We start from the raw sequence: 22933 nt of genomic DNA on the forward strand, positions 1-22933 counted from the left end.
TTTTTATCGTTTGCTTCCATTTTCTTTGCGCAGCCGAGGGATTAGGCAGGGAGCAGGTTAAATCCCTTCTGAGGAGGTCGGGTATGTATGTTAGGCTGTAGCCCACCGCCAGCCAACCAGTCTTCCCATAGGCAAGGCCAGAGCTTGGTCTTCCAAGCGCCTGTGATTTCAGTACCACCGCGCGCGCCTCCAAGTTTGGGGAAACCCCAGCAAACATTAAGATTTTCATGGTTTTGTGAAGTCCTATCCTCACGGGGTCAGGTGCACGTGTCATCCAGCGTCCAGGGAACTCTTCCCGGGTGAGCAAGGAGAAGAGTCTTCCCAACTGTGAAAGCGCCCTCCTTGATGTGAATCAAGTGCGGAATGAAAGTCCTGCGCCAGGAGCCAAGCCGAGCGCCTGCAGTCAAGGACACCACTGGACGGTGGATCGGGTTTTACACTGTACCAGCATATTGTAGAGTATCAGCGTAGAGCGGCTCAGAGAGGAACGATAGTGGCGGAAAGGAAGAAGTGGAGGAGTATGTGCTTTCTTTTAGCACTGGCATAGGGATGGGGGGTCGTCGTTGTCATCGTCGTCATCGTCATCATTACCATCCTCAGAGCTTAATCAAGCCACGCGATGTCCGTTCTTCCCCTTTGCTTCCTGCCAGGCCAGCCAGGCGAGAGGCAGAGGCGAGTGACGTCCCGGGGGGCCGGTCTGAGCGCCCCTCTCCTCAACCGCCTACACCACACGTTCCCTTTGCGCGCGCTCGCACCCGCGCCCCGCGGCAGGGACGCGGCTTTTCCGAGGGTCCCGCGCCGCCCAGCGCCCCCCAGTGGCGAGCGGCTGGACCTCGCCACTCCTCGCTCGCACCTCACTCGCGCCCTCCCTTCCCGCTCTTCCTCTCGGCCTGTATTTAACCCTCGGGCTCTTGGCCTCGCCGTGCGTGCTGGCATCTCCCGCTTTGCCAGTCTCGCGTCTCCGCCGTCGCGTCTCCCTCCTGCGCCCCCTGCGCCTCCCAGCAGGCGCCGGCTCTCCCCTCCCTCCTCCTCCGGCTCTCGCGGACTCACTCGCACGGGAAGGAGGCGGCTGCACGCCTGGCCGTCTAAGCGGGCACAGCTCCGGCTGAGGGAGGACTTCACGGACGCAGGTTGGGTGGGTGCAGCGGCGAGAGCCACGGCGAGGGAGATCTGGGGTAGCATGGCCGGGAGAAGCGCCTTCCCCGCCGCCGCGCTCCGGCTCTGGAGCATCCTCCCGTGCCTGCTGGTACTGCGGGCGGAGGTCGGGCAGCCGCGGGAGGAAAGCCTGTACCTGTGGATCGATGCTCACCAGGCAAGAGTGCTCATAGGTAAGGCCCCCGCGCCCACTCCGTTCCCCTGCCTGTGCCTTTACTCTCTCCAGCGCTTCCGTTCAAGGAGAGATGCATGCATTTAAGGATCTTTTAAAAACTTTAATTTGCAAGGAAGGTTGTCCCCCTCCACCTTTTAATAAGCTATTTTTCCACCTGAAGGCATATGCCCTTCTCTCAAGAAACCTAAGCAGATCTAGTGTTCTGATCGCGCAGTTGTTAGTTTCCACAACCGTTAAGTTTTGCGGGGGACCCAGCGTTTGTTAACACCCGGTTACTCCGTGTCCACTCCCTTTCTTGAAAGCTTGTGTCTCTTAGCACCGTTCTTACCCCGTGCAGAGGAAAACTAGTTGGTGCCAAGACAGGTGCGTGGTGTGTAGGCATGACCCATACCAATTCTTTAATGCTCTTTTTGCATGCAGTTTCTGGTTTGGATTCTTTTAAGTCCACCTAGTCTGATCGTTTTGTTTTTGTTTTTGTTTTTTTTTAAACCAGGATTTGAAGAAGATATCTTGATTGTTTCAGAGGGGAAAATGGCCCCTTTTACACATGATTTCAGAAAAGCTCAACAGAGAATGCCAGCCATTCCTGTCAATATCCATTCCATGAATTTTACCTGGCAAGCTGCAGGGCAGGTAAGTTCTGATACCAGAAGGGGTGGAGAAAATTACCCTTTAAAACTTCCACTGCCCGATGGCAGGTAGAAATAATACGGTGTCGCGTGTAGGCTGGTACCTTTTTACCACTTTTAAGAGTGATTTCTCATGTGATTTCCAACGCCAATAAAGAGCTAACTCGTGTTTATTGAAACATGTCCCATAAATTAAAGATTCCCCGAAGAAAAGGGGAAGCATTGTGCCTAAGCTTGCTATTTTGATATGACTGTGTCTTCAGGCTGCTAGAGACCAATACCAGCATCACTTCTTCCTGTGATCAGTGACATTTAAACTTAACATATTATCTAGAAGACTCTTTTCCCCATAGTATATACTAATCATGGTTGACATTATTTATACTTTATAGCAAATTTTAAACTCTAAGTATTTTTGACATTGTGCGTTTGAAAAAAAATTGCTGAATGTTACTCACTGGAACAATGCAAATGCGATACATTTCTGGTTCAACTTCATAGCCTCAAAAAGTGTCATATAAGAATGTTTGTAAAATATTGCAGGCTATTGATTTTTTTAAGTAGCATTTTAAATACGTTCATATGGAAAAAGAAAACTGCAATATATTTTTATGAAGAAGCACATTACCATCTCTTAGCACATTACCATCCTTTGTATGTTACCTTTTGTACAGTTCCAATATTACACAAATGAGCTCTAATTTTGGAAAGAAAGGGAGAATAAATGTTATAGGGATTTAATTCCTTTTGTGCAGTTGGAGAATTTACTGTAGAGGACAAAGAGTAAGTAATAAATTCTTTTATTCATCAGTCGGTAAAATATGTCCACTATGAGAGTCATTGTAATTATAATTAAAATCACATTCTCAGGTCCTTTTTTAACTCCAAATTACTTAAGTGGCCATTTTTGTGACGAATGTGATCCAGAAGACACTTAATTAAAAGTAATTGTTTTGAATTGAGAAACCATTTTGTGTCTCTCTAATTATCAGTTATATTTGGGGTGTGATCATTTTAATTGTCATTTTTCCCTCAGGTCTGTTCTCTCATTTTTCCCCCTAAAATAAACCAAATCTAGACCCATCGACACTTCCATCATTGTAAAAAAAAAAATAGATGTTTTGGATCCATCAGGGTTCATAACAGGAAGGTCATCTATTCTCACACCCCCATTTAGCAGATAAGTTCACTGAGGTGCCTATTGTTCCAAAAGAGACTATCCCTTTTCTTCCTATAGAATTCCCTCTTCACAGATACTTTATAGACAGTTAATTATGGAATATTGTGAAATCAGTAATAATTTAATGAATGACTTTTTATCATCTCTTTTTTCTTTTCACCTGAATGTATCTGTGTTTGACCATTTGTCAGATGAGATCAACATTAATTCAGTATTTGTTTGTTTTTTAATGTTTACTTAACTTTGAGAGAGAGAGAGAGAGAGAGTGAGGAAGGGAGGGGCAGAGATGGAGAGGAACAGAGTATTCAAATTAGGCTCTGCGCTGAGAGCAGAGAGCCTGATGGGGGCCCCAAACTCTCAAACTGAGATCAGATCCTGACCTGAGCTGAAGTTGGACGTTTAACTGACTGAGCCACCTAAGCGCCCCTTAATTCAGTAGTTTTAAAAAGGACACTTTTTTAACCTGTACTTTCATGAATTTGTAAGCACCATTGGAAGGTCGCTTAACTTACACCCCTTCCTAGCTGAAAGCATTTGATAACTGTAAGAGAAGCAGAAGGTAGCAACGGTTCTTATTTATTTATTTTTCATATGCGTTTGTCTTCTGAAGAATGGAATTTGAAGCAAAGGCTTAAATGCCATGCTATCTCCCCTGTTGGTTTATGGCTAGTGCAGGTTTGCAAACACTGGCATGTTATTGAGTACAAAATGAATCACAGATCAATCTCCAGAATATCTCTTGTAAAGGATTAGAGAAGACATCAGAACTGGCATGGAAATAAGGCTTCTAGCATCTTTTTTTCTCCTGTTTAGTTGTTAATAGCCATTGTGGCTTATCTCATTACACCGGACAATGTTAGCCCCTCAGTTACCTTGCTCTTTATGCTTTCTGCTCTCGGCAGGTACTCTGGAGTCTGTCCTATTTAGCGGGAGGCTAGGTGAGAAGCGTGTGATCTACGCAATGCCAAACAGCGGGACATTTAAAAATATTACTTAAATGTTACTTATTTTACTCAACAACGTTATGTGACTCCAGCAGCATCATTTTTGAAATGCATGGACATTTTGAAGATGAGAAAAATAATCACTTCAATAGCAATTAAGTCTTTTGAAAGGCATCTCTGGCTAAAGCCAAACCACATCAAAACATCGACATGGAAAATGAAAAGCTCACTCCATTATCTAGTTATTTCATCCAAATAATATCAAGCATTTAGGGATTTCGATCATTTGAAATAACTTTTATGTTCTACTTCAAACAGATGCAAATAAAAAAAAATTACAGTGAGATTCGTTTCCCCACATCAAGTTGCTCAGGTTTTTAAGAGTGTTTTAAGTATGTGGAGAATTGGGCACGCTTGTATGTGGCTGATGCCCCTTGAGCCTTTTTGTAGAGCAATTTGATTCTGAGAGCAAAAAGCGTGATACGGATCCTTTGACTGGAAATTTTCCTTCCAGAGATTCATCCTAAGGAAATGATGTCCTAAGGATATTAATAAAAATTTAGGTGCAAGACTGTTCCTCATTACACTACTTATAAAAGTCAACATGTTGGGGCGCCTGGGTGGCGCAGTCGGTTAAGCGTCCGACTTCAGCCAGGTCACGATCTCGCGGTCCGTGAGTTCGAGCCCCGTGTCAGGCTCTGGGCTGATGGCTCAGAGCCTGGAGCCTGCTTCCGATTCTGTGTCTCCTTCTCTCTCTGCCCCTCCCCCCTTCATGCTCTGTCTCTCTCTGTCTCAAAAATAAATAAACGTTAAAAAAAAATTTTTTTTAATAAAAAAAATAAATAAAAGTAAACATGGGTAGAATGTAGAGGCCCAGTGATAGTGGCAGGAGAATGCAAAGAAGCATTAATAAGAATATTCTAGAGATCTAACCAATGCCACAGAAGAAAGATATTCATGACAGATTAAGTCAGCAGTGTATAACAGTATATTCTGATTCTATTATAAAATATGTAGGCAGACATAGGAACAAACATCTGATAAACCTCTGATTCTCCTGGGTATTAACATTAGTCACATTCGCGTATTTTACATTTTTGTTTTTCCACAATGAGTGTGTATTGATTTGTAATTTCAAAAAACTATTTTACATTAGATACGTACAAAAAGTTATACTTTAGAGTTTATGCGTGTATGACATTCTACATTAGTTTACTTATATTTATTACCCAGTATCATTTTTTAAATGTTTTTTTAAACGTATTTTTGAGAAGGAGAGAGAGCACAAGCGAGGGAGGGGCAGAGAGAGGGGGAGGCAGAGGATTCAAAGCAGGCTTTGCACTGACAGCAGAGAGCCCGATGTGGGGCTCAAATTCATGAACCATGAGATCATGACCTGAGCCAAAGTCAGACGCTTAACCAACTGAGCCACCCAGGCGCCCCAATACAGTATCATTTTTACACCACACATCACTCAACAAAATGATAAAACAGGTGGTTTTTGTGGCTGACTATAGCTATGGAGCCCAAAGAATTCACTAATGCTTCTCTGATTCTCACCAGTTTCTTTCAAGATCCCTAAAAATCTGCCTACGAAGGCTTTCCTATTTGAAATCAGATGGCCTGACCTCTTTCTCTCACTGAAATCCTCATTTTCCATTGAAAACCCTGTCTCTACTTTATCTCCCATTTAAAATACTCATTTACTCACATGCCCTTCTCAAGGCCTTTAGATCAGAGAAGAATTTCTATTAAAGAGGTTTAGGCTTAAAGGATTTTTAGTAATCAAGGGAAAACACTCTTTATTGCTGTATATAACTTTTAATAGTTGATATTTTTCAATGAGGCATTCCTTATTCTAATTTTTCTCCATATTTGGGACAGGTAGGGACCATGAGTGACCATTTTGGTTTTCTAAACGACGCACTAATTAAACATTTTATTTGGAAAATAACTCTTTCTGAAACTAATGGCTTTCAAATAAAACCTTAATGAGGAGTTTTGTTGGACAAATCTGAATTCCAGTATTAGGACACCACTGCTGATTTCCATATGAACCAAGTTGGTTCAAGGCCAAAATTTTTTGTTTATATAGATCTTATAAACAGATCTTTATTTATAAAGATCATATAGACTTGAACTTAACAACTGTAATATATTCTATCACCTGCACATAGATGCTAAGGTACTACGAGTCTAGTACGCAGTTAATAGGCCATCTCTTTTTATGTTGGCTTTTTTTTTTTTTTTTTGCAGTGGTGATGGATTATGCTGAGCCATATCTGTACTAGTTTTCCAACCTCCTTGTGACCAAATGCCTGGATTTCTGAGATGGTTGGCAAGGGTTGGGGTGACATTGGTGTGTATGGAATAGAAATTCTCTGGGTGAAGATAAGCAGCCAGTATTAACTTCCAACCCACCACGTGGATTACCAAGCAAGCCCTAACCATCTGTACCAACAGGTCCAGATCTTAAAGTAAGCTTGTTATTATGTGTAGCGGTCACAATCCTTGTGACCACCAGAAGTCAGTGACAGAGCTTCATTTCTGTCAGTTTCAAGATGTTTAAAACCAAAACTTAAAAGCATCGTGGTGGATACAGGAAAGAAAGGGGAGAATTTTGTCTGCTGTGCTGGGGAGTGGGTGGTCACATGTATGTTGTGAACGCATTGACTATTGGGTTAAACTGCAGATATGTGCTTGTTTTATGTATCACCTTACAAAACAGAAAATACTACATATGCCGAAAATGTAGCGTATCGAGTACAATGGTTTCCCATTATGTAAGGAACATAAATGTGTTCATAATCCTTCCTCATTTCCCTATCAATTAAAAAAACGCCCTGAATTAACTCCAACTGCCCTAAATAATAACAATAATAATACAAAATCAAGTATGAAGAAAGCTGAGAACTTTGCCTGGGTAGTGGTGTCTTTGAATGACTCCACTCAGTAGCACCCAAATTCAGCTTTAAAATGAGGAAGGTACTGTTAAAAAAAAAAAAAAAAGAAAAAGAAAAGAAAACTCAAGAAGAGATCATTTGCCTGGAAACTGACTCAGATTTTTGCTAATTTTTTTTTTTAAGTGGAATCATTCCACTGATGTGTTTCTGTAATATGAACCAGATAATCCAATTATGTCATGAAAATGTCCCTAAAGCTCCGGATAACTTGTTTTTGCATTACAGCGTTTAATAACGATGTTGCACTGGTCCCATTAAACTGGCTGCAGTTTGCAGTCTCAAATTTCCCATTGGACTGCTCAAGGAAAGGAGACCTGTCTCAAAATGGGTTTTTTCCTTCTTTTCTCCCCTTGACAAAAATGAAAGAAAAGCAATAGAGAGTGAGTTTTAATTCAAGCACTACCTCTCCCTCGTCAGAGGAACTACCAAGTACCCTTACCCACTTCCTTCCAATTCCGTAAGTTATGGTAACACTTATTATTATTATTTGAGTCCCTTCATGTGTACTGTCCACATTTTTTCCTAATGGAGGTATGATTGTTTTGGTAGCTGCAACCCAAGTGGCTGCATACTTTCATACTCCTGGGGTTTGCCATCATACCTTTTCAGTGGTTTTATGTCATCAAATGGAGGAAATGCCTCGTGTTTTGACCCCTGGTCCCTGGTTTCAAAGTGGGAATGTGAATATGTTTACATACTGTGGGCATGAGTTTTTTTAAGAAGGTACTCCTATCAAAAACCCAGCTTTAAACTTTCCATGTTTGGATTCTGCTAGGCTGTGGCATTTTGCATTGTGGTGGTGCGGACATGCCACCAGGGATCAAAGAGTAATTCTGCAGAGAGCCCATTTCATTTAGCAAAGCAGGCATGTGCCAGCCATCTGTTGTATCTGCTGATAGAAAACAGCAGTAAGTTTCTCAAACTTTTGCCAGAAAAAAAAAAAAAAAGCTTTATTGCTTAGAGGAGATGAGTTACAAGGTACCTTGTAAGCCCCATCTGGTTCTACAGCGATTTACATGGCACAAATGTAAACTCTGCTACGTCTTGCTTACATGGTGGTATAAAGGCATGTAAACAAACCCTTCGCTGCTATCCTCTGCGTTTATTCCCGACTTTAAAATGCTTGCACAAATAAAAATCTTTTAAATTGTTGTGGTGAAGCGGAAAGGAATGGTACTCAATAAAGCATTTTGTGTTGGATTAAACTCATTTAACTTAAATGTCCCTGACGTGTCGTGAGAGGAAAAGTTCGGGGATTAAGAGTTTGGTGACAGTGTTCTTCATCCTGTAGCTGGATCTCTGGAGGAGGCATTGTCAGGTTAGGACTCTTTTGCCGCAAAAAGTTGGCCAACTTGCCCTATTTGCCAACCTGGGAGTAACTTGGTTACACTGCTGTGAACCTTTAGGGGATGGGGAGGTGTTCTCCCCTGCAGCATTTCTCTGCCTCAAGCACTCAGTCGATCACCAAACACAGACAACAAACATAGAGCACACAGAGAGGAATAAACATGGTCCCTGCCCTCAGGGAGCTTATAGCCTGGGAAACGTTCAGCATACTCATCCAAATAAGGTTAGAAAGTCTAGGATTGGTGGAGAGCACCGAGAAGGCCACTCTTTTCCCTGCCTGGAGGAAGAGAGGCGGGAGCTCTTCCCTGAGCTCACTGAGCAGGTGTGTCTGAATTAATTCCTGAAGGATGTGGAAAGCATCCATTAGACCTGCATGGTAGGAAAATACCTTCCAAGCGGAGAGCTCAGGGGCGTTAAGTGCACGGAGGTCTAAAAGGGGAAGGCAAGTGGTAGGTGATCATGAGTGGCCTCGTACACATCTGAGAGGTCATGGGGATGATGCCCCAGTGAAGGGGATGTCAAGGTCAAATAATGGAGATGGTTCTGGGGGAGAAGAGAAGGTAGAAACAATTCAGGGATATTTCTCTCTTCTCTCTACTATGAAAAGAATGGACTCAACATTTTGCAGGTTTGTCCCAGGGACATATTAAGTACATGTTTGATTTATGTCTTGGGTGGACAGTGGCTTTTGTAAAATCATCATTTAGCTCTTCTTTCTTACTAAACTTTTGGAAAACTTTGTGATGGTTAGTCTCTGCTCCAGGTTAGTTTTGTTTGTTTTTCCTTGTTTTTTGTTTTTTTGTTTTGTTTTGTTTTGTTTTGTTTTTGTTTTTTTTTTGCAGTAGGGCATAGAGCTATTAAAAAACCGCGCTTTGTTGGGTGCCTGGGTGGCTTGGTCGGTTAAGCGTCCGACTTCGGCTCAGGTCATGACCTCACGGTTCGTGGGTTTGAGCCCCACGTCAGGCTCTGTGCTGACAGCTCAGAGCCTGGAGCCTGTTTCAGATTCTGCGTCTCCCTCTCTCTCTGCTCCTCCCCTGTTCATGCTCTGTCTCTCTCTGTCTCAAAAATAAATAAACATTAAAAAAAATTTTTTTTTAAAAAACACGCTTTGTGAGTGTATAGAATGTTTTAAAAAATCAATTTAGTTTTCTAATGGAACTTAGAACTTTGAACTTAATGTAAAAGGAAGCTTAAATAAGGAAAAGAGTGTGTTAATTTGTGAAAGAATTGATTGAGCATCTATGCCCAACTCCCATACCTTTTTAAGTATCAAGAGAAGTACAATAAAGGTAAAGAAATTACACTTGGCAGGTAATGCTTCTGCTTAAATGATGAGAAGTGGACATTGGACATTGAGTTATTTAAAATAAGCCTGCTTCTTCAAGTATTAGATGTTCTTTTAAAACTTACTGGCTAAGAGGCACCTGGGTGGCTCAGTCAGTGAAGCATCTGTCTCTTGATTTTGGCTCAGGTCACGATCTCATGGTCCTGAGACTGAGCCCCATACTGAGTGTGGAGCCTGCTTAAGATTCTCTCTGCCCCTCCCCTGTTCACGCGCACATGCGCTCTCTCTCTCTCTATCTCTCGCTCTGTTTCTCCAAAACAACAAACAAACAAACAAATGAACAAACTTATCAGTTAAAATTCTAAAATCCTAGGACAATTTCTGTTCTCTTTTTCCCTCAGATAGACTTATGGATTTTGTCTTCTTTTTGACTTTTCTAGATGAATGTGATTAAAGAATCTTGTGGGGCGCCTGGGTGGCGCAGTCGGTTAAGCGTCCGACTTCAGCCAGGTCACGATCTCGCGGTCCAGGAGTTCGAGCCCCGCGTCGGGCTCTGGGCTGATGGCTCAGAGCCTGGAGCCTGTTTCCGATTCTGTGTCTCCCTCTCTCTCTGCCCCTCCCCCGTTCATGCTCTGTCTCTCTCTGTCACAAAAATAAATAAACGTTGAAAAAAAAAATTAAAAAAAAAAAAAAAAGAATCTTGAAAATTGTCAGGCATCATTTGAAACCCATTCACCCGACCACAGTGTCACAGAGCAGCTATGTATTGTGTGGGCCTGAAACGGGGGACAAATGCAGGATTGACTTCTTAGCTGGCAATATGAGAAAGGAGATGAACACAGTTCTTGCTTAGCTGCTCTTGGCCAGAACCCAGATCGTGCCCCAGGGAGGCAACACGTGACTAAGCACCAATTTTCTGCCCTTGAGAAAAATTAGAAGCTAACTGGAGAGGTGGATATATACAAATCGATCATCCAAATAATTGCTGGGAAGCGGTATTGTATCAGGACTAGGGCATTCTCAGGTTATAATGAGAGCATGGAGAAGGAACTCCAGAGCTGAGCTGAGCCTGACAGTTGAGCTAGCCAAGCAAAAATGTGGAAGAGGGGATGGTTTTTAGGAAAGGAAACAGCACTAGGCGACATATAGAGACCAGAACGACATTATCTGGGAACCAGTATGTTGGTGTGGCTGGAGTGTATGTGCAAGTAGGAAGTAGAGAGTTGGTCCTAGAGGACTTTGTCCAGCAAGTTAATGCATCTTGTGTTTACTCTACAGATGATGTTGAGTTATTCCATGAATTACAGCAGAGGACTGTAGGATCAGAGTTACATATTTAGATATTGTGTTAGTGGGATGGAAGATAGCTTTGAAGGGAATAGACTGCAAGGAGAGAAATCAGGAATAATTAATATATATAAGATCAGAGATGAAAAGAAGGGAAAAATGGATTGGGGAAACATTTCGGAGATAAAAATACAAAAGTCTTGGTGCTAGGAATAAAGAGCATCTCATTTCCTCCACTGTCTGCTTCATTAACTTGGCAGTAGCCCTGTTAGCCTTCCTGCCCCCTAGCTCATCCTTCCTGTCCCAGGGCCTTTGCACATGACGTTTCCACTGCTTAGAATTTACTCCCACTAGATTTCTATGTGGTTTGCTCCCTCATTTCCCCCATGTCCAATCAAATGTCACCTCCTCTAACAGGCTTTCCCTGACTCCCCTCTGTAAAACATCAACCACCACCCTCATCACTCTTGAGTGTACCTCTCTGCTATATATATTTTTATGGCCCCAAGAATAATGATTATACTTGATTATATTTTATTTTAATTGTTCAACCCTCCCATTCAATGTAAGCTCATGCGAACAAGGACTTTGTCCTGTTCACCATGTAACAATTCCAGGTCCTGAAACAGCTCTTGACACACAATAAGAAGTCAATAAACTATCTGTTGAATGAATTAATACATGATGTAGATCCCATTATTATTCTGAATTGATAGATAAGGCAGCTAAGACAGAGAGGAGCAAAAGAAACATGGGTAGCAAGTGGCAGAGCTGGAATTCAAACCTAGGCAGTTGGGATCCAGAGCCCTTGCTCTGATAAGTGCTAAATAGAGGTATGAACACAGAATGTGAACACAGAGGAGGTAACAAGAAACTCTGGCTGAGGAAGGAGGGCCAAGTTTCACCAAAGAAGACAGAATAATTGAACTGGGAATTGAATCTGTTTAATGAGCTGAGACAGGAGTCAGGTGTAGGGAGAAGGACTGTCACAGGTAGAGGCAAAGGATCTGGGAGAGTGCGTTCTGGGAAGAGGTAATGGTGCCTCGGACAGGGGCCGGATGTATGCAAGGGAAAATATTGGGATCCAGAGCTGGGGGGCAGGGTGTATGTGTGTTTAGATGAGGCTGGACATTTGGGAAAGGCCAGAGGCAGAAACAGTAGAACCCATGGAAAGGTCACTTAACTCAATTCTTTTATCTGTAAGAAAAGCAGTTTAGATTAACTCTAAAATGCTTTCCAGGGGCACCTGGGTGGCTCAGTCAGTTAAGCGTCTGACTTTGGCTCAGGTCATGATCTCACGGTTTGTGGGTTCGCGCCCCACATCGGGCTCTGTGCTGACAGCTCAGAGCCTGGAGCCTGCTTTGGATCCTGTGTGTCTCCCTCTCTCTCTGTCCCTCCCCCACTTGCACTCTGTCTCTCTTGCAAAACTAAATAAACACTAAAAAAATAAAATCAAAAAATAAAATGCCTTCCAAATTCTAAACTATTATGATTCTATCTCTTAAGAAAACATCGTCAATCATTTTAACATTAACGGTAATATCTGTATTCAAATTGCAATATCTTTATTTTTAAAAATCAAGACAGAAAGATTCTTCCTCCAAAATTGTCCTATTTGTTGTGAAATTTAAAGAGGTTCATCTCCGTATACTCCTTTATTTATCGTATGTTGATGATGATACCCAATACTTGCATAGCATATACTTGCTGGGAGCTTTGCAGATACTCTCTCATCAGATCCTCCTCACAGAAAGCCAGAGGTAGGCACTAGTATTGTCCCCAGTGTATAAATGAGGAAACTGGGGTGTGAGGAAGTCAAATTACTTGCCTGAGACTACGCGGCTAAGAATACCTATGTACATGTTTATACACTTGAGAGAAGTTATTATGGATGTCTTCGCATCCAAAAAATACCAATTCAAAGAACAATTTATCAATGCTTACTATGTCCTAGGTTCTGAGAATACAAATTTTAATTGATCCAACTGCCTTCTAGGAATTCACCAGCTGGGGGTGAAGACCGTGGCGTCAACAAGGCAATAATAATTGTGGTGAGCTCTCAGGGCCAACATGTGTGGTTGGATGGGCTTTTTCATCGCATAAGGGGAACTGACCAAAGCAGCGAGTTCAACCTGACCAAGCTAAAATCCAGCTCTTCGACATTTCACCTGTCAAATCTGACAGCATGCCTCAGAGCTGCCTCTGTCCAGAGGGGCACTTCTACCTAATTTGCACACAGCCTTCATATGGGCCAGGTGGCCCCAGTTACATGCCCTAAGAGAATTCCTATGGGAGCATAAAGCCAGAGGGTTTTGCCACTGGTCAGGTAAATTTACAATTACTTGTATGCTGAAGAAGATATCACAGGAAAGATAACATCTAAACTGGGTCACGATAAACGTTCAGTAGGCAGAGCATGACCAAGGCAGGTGGGGCTGGGATGGATGTTCTGGGTATGTTGAATGATGCATAGGAAGGTATGTGGGATTGAGAATCACTGGTGTGGTTGGAGTAGGACTGTTAGTCCCAAAAAGTTTGAGACCATGATGACTTCTGTATGGCAGAGTTGACTTGTATTACAGAAAATAGGGAGCATGATAACAGAGATGGTAACATCGTGCCTGCGTGCAAGATAACTTTGGTGGCAGAGGGAGGGTAGATAATGGGGTGCCAGATGGAGAGTGGATACTGGGGTGCCTGGCTGAGGACAAGGAAACAATTAGGAAGTCTTAAAAGACATTACAAGGTGACACGAGTATGAAGTAAGGCAGGGGGTAGGGAGAGAGAGGAAGAAGCAGATCCCAGAGATATCTCTCAGGATAATTGACCTGTAGGTGCTATGGTAACAGGGGACTGGAGGATGACTCTAAGCTGGCTGGACAGATGGTCGGATGGTTATGTCTTAACTGAGAAATTAATTACAGGAGTAAGTGCAGAACGGTTTGAGGTACAAACCGTTTGGAACTTCCCGAACACGAATTTTCTGCTGAACATTCAGACGGCAGAGTCTGGTATGAATTTGAAAACTGGAGTCTAGGGCAAAGATATGAGATGTAGAATCGAAAGACTGATTTTGGAGATTGAGAGTTTTTCTTCTCTACCTAGCTCTCTTCCTTCCTGGTTTTGACCTCAACTCAACAGATATTTGGGGTCCTACAAAATGCCAAAGCTTGTGCCGAATGCTAAAAACACAAATATAAATTGTATATGAAGCTTGCCCTCAGTCTAGTATGACAACAGATATGAACAAAACAACAACAATGCAATAGTAAATGTATTGTAATTGCAAAATGAACAAAGTGCTGTGAAAATGCTGAGGAGGGAGCATAACTCTTTTTGGAGAGGGGTGAATTAATCTACACAGAGTTCCTGGGGCTCTTCAGGGCATAGCCTGAAGCCTGTGAAACTAACATATGCACACTTGGAACAACTCTGCTTAACTTCATGGCTTTTATGTACTTGAGACAGTATGGCCTAATATATTCTGCTTTCTACTTGCTATTGTTGTTGTTGTTGTTGTTGTTGTTGTTGTTGTTGTTGTTTTGGAAAAGAATACAACAAATGTCACTATACCACTAGGTGACAGAGAAAATCATCTCTCCAGAATCAAGCGTCTAGAAATACTCTTGGGGAAAACAGTCTGTGGGAGCTGGAGATATGCCTGAATAAACCTATACTATAGAGCTTGTTAGGATGCCTGGTTTACAAGGGCTATTTCAGTATTAGTCATGGATGCACCACTGGGTGGGCGGAGGGGGAGGGGGAGAGGCGGTGGGATTCACATCTGAAGTCAAGTCCACGTAGATTTATCTCCTATTTAAGGCAATACCCTGATGGAACCCTAATAAACTTGTAAAATTACTCTGATGTTTGCCTTTTGAGTACTTCTAGTGAAGCCGTTTGACTCCTGTCATTTGTTAATTCGATCAATATTCCTGTTTCCAGTTGGAACTTGGTAAGACATTGAAATTGTATTTATATCGCTGTCACTTACAGCAGTAGCCAGCAGGTGGCAATGTAAAAGTTACTTCTTTGTGGAATTTTCCATCTCAGCATTTTTTAAGTCTGTGGGGGTGCTCTCTAACAGAGCCCAATTTGTGGGGTACTGTGATCTTACATAACTCATTTCAATAGGCCATTAATATATTCAGTAAGTTAGAAAATAAACTATCTCAAATTCCATGTCATTGAAAACATCAAGACTCATCATAAATTTGAAAACTCATCCTAAATAAGTACAAATGTGAATGATTTCATTGTACCCTGATTTTCTGTTTCTTCCTTTTAAACAATTGCTCAATCTCAAGCAGGAGTCAAGTTTTAAGTTATCTCTCCATATTCATCCAGTGTTTTGTTTTGTTTTTGTTTTGCCTTCTCTGGCTGTAACTTTAGGTGTCAACAGAATAGCAGAGTTGGAAGATATCCCAGAGTTCATTCACCCTATCAAGCCTAACCATTATCTGAAGCATCCATGAGTTGTGGTTTCTTAACTTCTAGTTGAACGTGTGCAGTGGCAGGGAACTTATTAAGGCAGATGTTACTGAATTATTTTAATTGTGTTAATCATAGAAAGGTTTCTTCATAATGGGCTACAACCTGCCTTCCCACTGTAACTTGAATCTCCCAAGACTCTACCAGTCTATGGACTTACACTGGGCATTTATACCCTGAAGTTTGTTGCCTTATCCTCTCCACTGCTAATGGAGGGTCTCTGGTTCATTTACTCCTACTTCTTTCCTGGCAAAGACCAGCTAGTTCTGTGAATTCTTAGAAGGACTCTACACATGCCATCCTGGAGGGAGATGTCCTGACCTCTGCTGCTACATTATGGTCCTGGTGAAACCTGCTTGTCAGGTCTAGATGCAGCCTCTCTATGCTCCCTAAGCGATAAAGACTCAAGGGGCCATAGAGGGCTGTATTCTCCATAGGTCTTACAGTCTCAGAGCAACTTGGTGTTCTGTGCAGAAATGGGGAGTCTACCCCTGCTCCCTATTTGACATTGAACTTTGTCACTTGGCACCTAAAAGAACATGACCTAAGTCCTTTGGCCCCAACTAGACACCAACATTAATTTCCTGCAGCCCATGTCCCCAAACATCCCCAATTTCTCCAGCTCCTTCACATAAGCAGTTTTGCATCTTTTCAACCTTGATTCCTAAATACTTAGCAAAAGTATAAAATTATCACAGATGGAATTTACTGGTATTTTACTCTTTATAGTCCGATGAGAAAATAATTCATTGCTAGAATTGGAGATTACTTCTAGAATTGTGAAATCATTTTTGGTTTACAAAACTTGTATGATAAACTAAAGACGGAGAAGAAAAGGGAGGGGAAGAAAAACGGAAAATAGCTAACACTTACTAAGGTATTCTGTGTGCCAGTCACTGTGCTAATAATCACTTCTCATCACTATCTAGTTTAATTCAACAACCCTGTGAGATTAGCGTTACTAATATTCCCATTCTACAAAAATGGCGACCGGGTCACGAAAAGTTATGCAAATTGCCTAAGTTCACATATCTAGTAGGTAGTGGAGCCAGGATTTAAACTCAGGTAATCTGACTCCAGAATCCACGATGAAATGGCGTCTTGAACTCTTTTAAAACAGAGATTTTCCTGAATCTACGTCTTTATTCTTTAGACATTTTATTGCATGCACACCATGTGCTGTGAAGCATGAGTTAGATACCACCCTGACCAATAAGAGCTGACACTGTTACAGGTGCTAAAATAGCATGGCTTTCAAATATTTGGTAAATATTTGATCGACTCACTTGAAATTGTCATCTTTAGTAGGTCAAAATGGTTGAATTTCATGTGATTTCACTTAAGAAGAAGAACTGACACTTACTGAATATTTACCTCGTGCCAGAAGCTCTTCTAAGTAATTTATAGGTATTATCTCATGTAATTCTTGGACCAATTCTGTGAAGTGAAGATACTATTTTTATCTCCATGAAACGTATGAGAAGCCGGAGGCGCAGAGAAATTAAGTAACTTGCCCAAGATCATACCTTAGTCATCTGCAGGGCCAGGGCCTGAACCCTGGCAGTCAGATGCCAAAGTAGGTATAAATATGTCTATATTATGTCACCTCTGTGTTATCTAACAGTAGGCCAATCTGCCCATCCAAATCAATTTTTAAAGAAGCAGCTTCATTTAGAGAGTCGTACCTTATGAGGCCACTATCAAATCAACTAAGTCAAGGTCTAGTTCAGAAGCTAAATGGAACAAATACAAAATCCATTCAGACTGGCTGAATGTCTTTGGTTCCCAAAGTTTGATCAGTAAATGTATCTGATATCCTGGATATCCGCAGGCTTGAATTTGGAGAGTTATCATTGCATATCCTGTGTTGTCTGGGGTTTGAGGCAACATTTACTCATAAGCTGAATTAGTACAGGTCTCTTGAATTAAGGTAAGAGATTTCTATCATTCTGCTAATAGCAGTGACACCTTTCTATATCACACTTAATAGTTTAAAACATGCTTTCGTTTATATTGTTTCATTGAGTTCACTCAGTCCTCCTAATGACTGAAAAACCATGCATTGCTAAAACTGTAGATAATTAAATATGAGGAATAACTGTGATAATTTGCAGTGGATGGCCTTTGGCCAAAAGTAAAATAATTCAAACCTGATCTTTAATAGCTGTACATTCTTCTATAATGCACAAAAGTTTTGCATCTGTGATTTTATAGAAAGGCTTTTGCCTTTCGATAAAAATAAATAAGGGCCCATTCAATAAATTCTATTTAAATTATAAGGAAACATTTTCAGTGGAAAATAAAAGTAGATTACCATTCCATTGCCATGGTGAGGATAGAAATAATTGCCCTTCATCTGGGTTCATACTTGGTATTTCAGATATCTGTTGCCATCAATTCCTTGAGAAACTCTGCATAGCCAAGACTTTTCTAGAATGGTATTTACATGATTGTAGAAAGCTGTCCCCTTAATATAAAACACTTGAAGTTAAGAGAGATGATTGAATCTGCCCTTTTGAGGGGGACATGGGGCCAGTACTAGGCTCAGTGGGACAAGTGAGGCACTCGGGGTGATTGTGTGAACCTAGGAGTAAGTGCCTCCATACATTTACAGTCTGGGTGCCCCGATCACCTCCCCCTGGTCCAGGCGCTGACCATACTGGAGAATATGATGTGTGGTCGTTAATTTTACGTGTCAACTTGACTGGGCCACACGGTGCCCAGACATGTGGTCCAACATTATTCTGGACACATCTTTGACGGTCTTCTGGATGACATTACCATTGAACTGGGAGACTGGGACATATGACCCTCCCCAGTGTGGATGGGCCTCATTCAATCATGTGAAGGCCTGAATAGAACAAAAAGGCTGACCCTCCCACGAGGAAGAGAGAACTCCTCCTGCCTGACTGCCTTCAGACTGAAACACTGGCTCTTCTTGGGTCTTGAGCCTCCCTGCTTTCAGACTGGAACTGATACCACTGGCTTCCCTCAGTCTTTAGCTGGCCAACTGCAGATGTCAGACTCCCCAGCCTCCATAATCACATGAACCAATTCCTTATTAACTATTTATCTATCTGTCATCTATCCTATTGATTCCTTCTAGAGAGCTCTAACACACTGTTTTCTGTCTTAGCTGCCCAACAAGAGGAGAAGTTAACTATCAAAGAGAAGCAAACAGCAGCATGAGCCAAATCTTGATCAACTTAAATGCTTGGGGCCTTGGTTTCTTCAAGTGCTAAAAGGAAATCATTAATTTACTTTTTACCCTGGCAGCAAAATGCAGTTGCATAATGTGTACAAAGTACTTGACACATAGTCGACACTAAAAAAGTAGGGTCTTTTCTTCCCTTTATATTAATGAGCTGTTAGTGCTAAATGGAAGCCGTGAGGCCAAAGAAAGGTAGTCTGCCAGATCCCAGGCTAGGGAGTGTGCTGGCGGGGTGCCCAAACTCCACCATAAGTGATGGCGTCCCAGTCTCTGAACTCACCGTGTCCCACTGAGCTGGCCTCGGGAGATCTGGCTTCTGGCTCGGCTCCCACACCATCTATCTGGGGCTTCAGACAAGTATTTCATTTTCTTTCTCATCTGTAAAATAAGGGGCTCCTTTCAGTTCTAAAATGTCTGTGATTTGTTACTAGCCATTATCACTTCCGCATTGTTCTTGGTTCTGCGTTTGAATTCAAATCAGAGAGAAAAACAACTTGGACAATACCATTAATTGTAGCAAAAAGGAAAAACATGTGAGCAGAACTAACTTTCAAAATACTGTTTGCCGAATCACACCAATAAAATCCAGCAAAATCTGTTTTAGGCAACGTTTACCTGGTTTTCCAATAGTAGCTTGGTTTCAGTTCATTCAGTTTGACTAATAAACTCACGTTAGGAGTTCAACTCTGAGGCAGGTAGGCCAGACAGCTATGTGACTCATAGTAACCTTTAAGACCTTTTGACAAATGATTATTACTGGTAATATTTACTCTGTAAGACCTTCTTCAAATAATATTTCCTTTCTAGACATTGGTAACACTTATTCCTTGCTGGGCTCTTTACAAAGGACTGAGGAATCAAGTCAGACTTTGTCTCTCTGTTACAAATTGAGGTTTTTACACTTCGAGCTGTCCCTGTAGTAATTATAACTTGCAGCACTCGTTCCTCAGTTACATAAACTAGACTTCATTAGGGTTTTCAGTACTTAATTTCCTGGGTATAACCCTGGGTATAACCATGAATCATTACAGAGTTTTATTTTAAGTTCATTACTTTTTTCCATCATAAATGAGTACACCCTCTAAAAGTCTTTGGAAAATACAGAAAAAGAGAAGGAAGAATGGGAGAAGGGAAGTCATGTATAGTTAACTCACATAAGAAAACGCTAAAATATTGGTTGTTTTTCCACCTAGCGTTTTTCCGTTCAAGCAACAATCCGTTTTTTTCAACGTATTTATTTATTTTTGGGACAGAGAGAGACAGAGCATGAGCGGGGGAGGGGCAGAGAGAGAGGGAGACACAGAATCGGCAACAGGCTCCAGGCTCCAGGCTCCGAGCCATCAGCCCAGAGCCTGACGCGGGGCTCGAACTCACGGACCGCGAGATCGTGACCTGGCTGAAGCCGGACGCTTAACCGACTGCGCCACCCAGGCGCCCCAACTTGTCCCCTTTTTTTGTTGTTGTCTGCTTGGGAACAGTGGGGAAGTTTCCCATGTTATTACATATTCTGTAAACATGGTTTTTTAACAACCACACTATATTCTGTGGATTATTTAAACGTTCTCCTATATGTGTTGTCTCTAGACAATTTTTCACTATTACAAATAACACTGTGAACAGCAACCCAAGGCATAAAAGTTTTTCCATAGGAGGATTACTTCTTTAGGGCTGAGTTCTACAAGTGGAATTTCTGAGTCAAAGCACTTGATAGTTGCGCAGGCTCTTGGCACATACGTTAATGCTGAATGGCTTGTAATGGGGACGCCATACTTTCAACAGAATTATGCAAGGATCTCCTTTTTAGTATTCTCTCTTTAGTATTTTTAGTATTTAATATTAGAGGCTTAATTCTAAACCTCGCAATGAGGCTTTCTAAATGGTCCTGGTGGCTGTTGATTTGTGCCTGCATTTTTAAGTTCTGACGAGTTTATCTCAGTAGGAGTTTCATACTGTAGGGGGCAGTGGGGGATCAGTAAGTGGCTGTCCTTTTCCAGAGAGGGATGTTAAGGTCGGCCAAGGGAAAGAGCTCTGCATAGGGATGATTAATTGCGAACACAGAACTCTTCAGATATATATGAATTATAAATTACGGATACAAATACAAAACCAGTGGGTGAATTGCAAAGAATAAAATAGGTCATTCATTTTTAAACAGCAAAGAAACACATTTTCTATTAATTTGAAGTGAGTATGAATAAATATATGAGTTTTTCTGCACGTTTCAGGTACATAGATATGTGTACCCAGAAATATTTTGAAATAATAGTGATTGGAACACTTATTTCTGCACATATACCCTTTAAATAAGTTTTTTTATATATTAAGTAATTTATTATTATGCTCCCAACACTCAGTGGTATAATTTTCTCAGTTTTAAAAGGCACAAAGTTCGAGAAGGATTAGCAAGTAGATCAACTTCCAAGCCTAAAGAGTTATTGTCATCAGCGGCTAGAGCATAGCACTTTCTAAGAGGAAGAATGGCATATTTACTACATTTATCAAAATAAAGGAGCTCTGAGCAAATAAATACACTTTTATACGTGTTCCATAAAAGGGAAGACAAATTAATTTGCTGGTCAGAGCTCCCGGAGCTGGATATTCAAGCAGAAAGACAAAGAGTTGGTTTAAAGGACCCTTTGAAGAAAAGTACTCAGGCAGCTGGATTCACTTGAACCAGAAGTCTTGATATCAGAGTAAATATTCTGCATTTTAGCCTTTGAAGTGTCTGTTAACTTGTCCTGAATTTGCAGTCTATGGAATAAAATGGTTCAGGCAAGAAAAAAAAAAAAAGCCTGGTAGGTAGACACAAATTACTGTTTATAAACTGCTGGCTTCTCTGCTGCAGAGAATCTCCTGTAGCCACTTCAAGGACAGGAGCCCTCACCTGCTTCTTTGAGCAAAATCTCCTGCAGCGAACAGGTGGCAAACAGAAGGGAAATGGACAGGTCTGACGGAGGGATTCTCAGCCACCCTGTTGGCTCACCCTAAGCAATCTCATCAATTGGTTATCAACATGTATCTCTGTAGTTTAGAAAATATCAGAAATTGATAAAGGCAACAGTGCACATCCAGGATATCTGTGCAGCAAATTTCCAGGTTTGCACGTTTCTGAGATTACTCATGAGGTCTTAGAGCATAAGAGCACAGAACTAATACACTGACACTTTAAGAACTAGCTCTTTATCGAGCCCAGTTCTCTACCCGGTTTTCTATGCAGAAAGAATTCTGTTCTTCCCAAATACTCAGGAGGGTGTTGATGTTAAACGCTGGAAGGATTTGTCAAGGGCTGCCTCCACTCAGAATCACAAACTCTTAGAAGGGAAGGGAATCTTAAAGGTTCTTTCCACCACCTGCATTTTCAGATTAGAAAACCACGGACCAGGGGTGATGCCAGACATTGTGAGAATCACAGAGTTAGCAACAAAGCTGGCAAAAGAACGTATCTTCTGACAGAGCTTCCCACTTTGTTTCCGTCTGAAACTTAAGGCTATGAGAGGGTTAATAACACCATATCACAATTCAACAGTCCCATAAAATGTGGAAGGAAAGAATTGCCTATAATTTTCTCCCAGAATGAAGAATAAGGAAGTCTGTTGATCTGTTTTTAGGTTACACAGTCTAGCAAACACACAAACACATGTACGTGCGCATGCACACACACACACACACACACACACACACACACACTAATGTGAAATTTTGAGGCAAAGCCAATGGGTTGGTCACTGCTCTGAATAACAGGATGAGGCAATAGCTGGAGAGGGCACTGGTCGGTTCTGGCCATCATACATTTCACCCAGCACCAGTGGCCAAGACGTGGTAGGTATTTAGCAATGGTAGTGCCCCAAATCTCAGGCTGCTATCAGTATTGGGGTTTTTTTCTCTTTCATTTTAACATCCGTGTAATGGAGACAGTGGTAGGGAAGTATTATGGAAAGCACACTGAGCCAGTCTTGATGGATGGGCCTGGGAAATATAATTTAACCTCCCTGGCCCTCAGTTTCCCCAAATGATCTCCTAGACTTTTTCCAGCTCTAAAGTGTCATGTCTCGCCACCAGAGGGGCTTTGTGAAGACTGACCTGTTTACAAAGCTCTCTGAGATCCCTTACTGTGGAAATTCCAACAGTATCAAAAGAAATACAGATACAAAATTTTCAATGACATTTGAAAAGTGTTTAATAGTCAGATGATATATATCTTTAAAAATAGGGGCACCTGGGTGGCGCAGTCGGTTAAGCGTCCGACTTCAACCAGGTCACGATCTC

General features: G+C 41.7%; 1 protein-coding gene across 1 annotated transcript in view; it reads left to right on the top strand.

Annotated features, from left to right (window-relative positions):
• The first annotated feature begins 749 nt into the window (after positions 1-749).
• WIF1 (Wnt inhibitory factor 1) overlaps positions 750-22933 on the top strand; it is a 70835-nt gene continuing 48651 nt past the window's right edge. Inside the window, exons 1-2 of the mRNA XM_040491505.1 lie at positions 750-1328; positions 1824-1963. Of these exons, the coding sequence (XP_040347439.1) occupies positions 1181-1328; positions 1824-1963 (288 nt within the window). The 5' untranslated portion in view covers positions 750-1180. The remainder of the gene's footprint in view (positions 1329-1823; positions 1964-22933) is intronic.

The sequence above is a fragment of the Herpailurus yagouaroundi genome, unplaced genomic scaffold (assembly GCF_014898765.1).
Source record: "Herpailurus yagouaroundi ecotype Mexico unplaced genomic scaffold, PumYag 182, whole genome shotgun sequence".
NCBI lineage: Eukaryota > Metazoa > Chordata > Mammalia > Carnivora > Felidae > Herpailurus > Herpailurus yagouaroundi.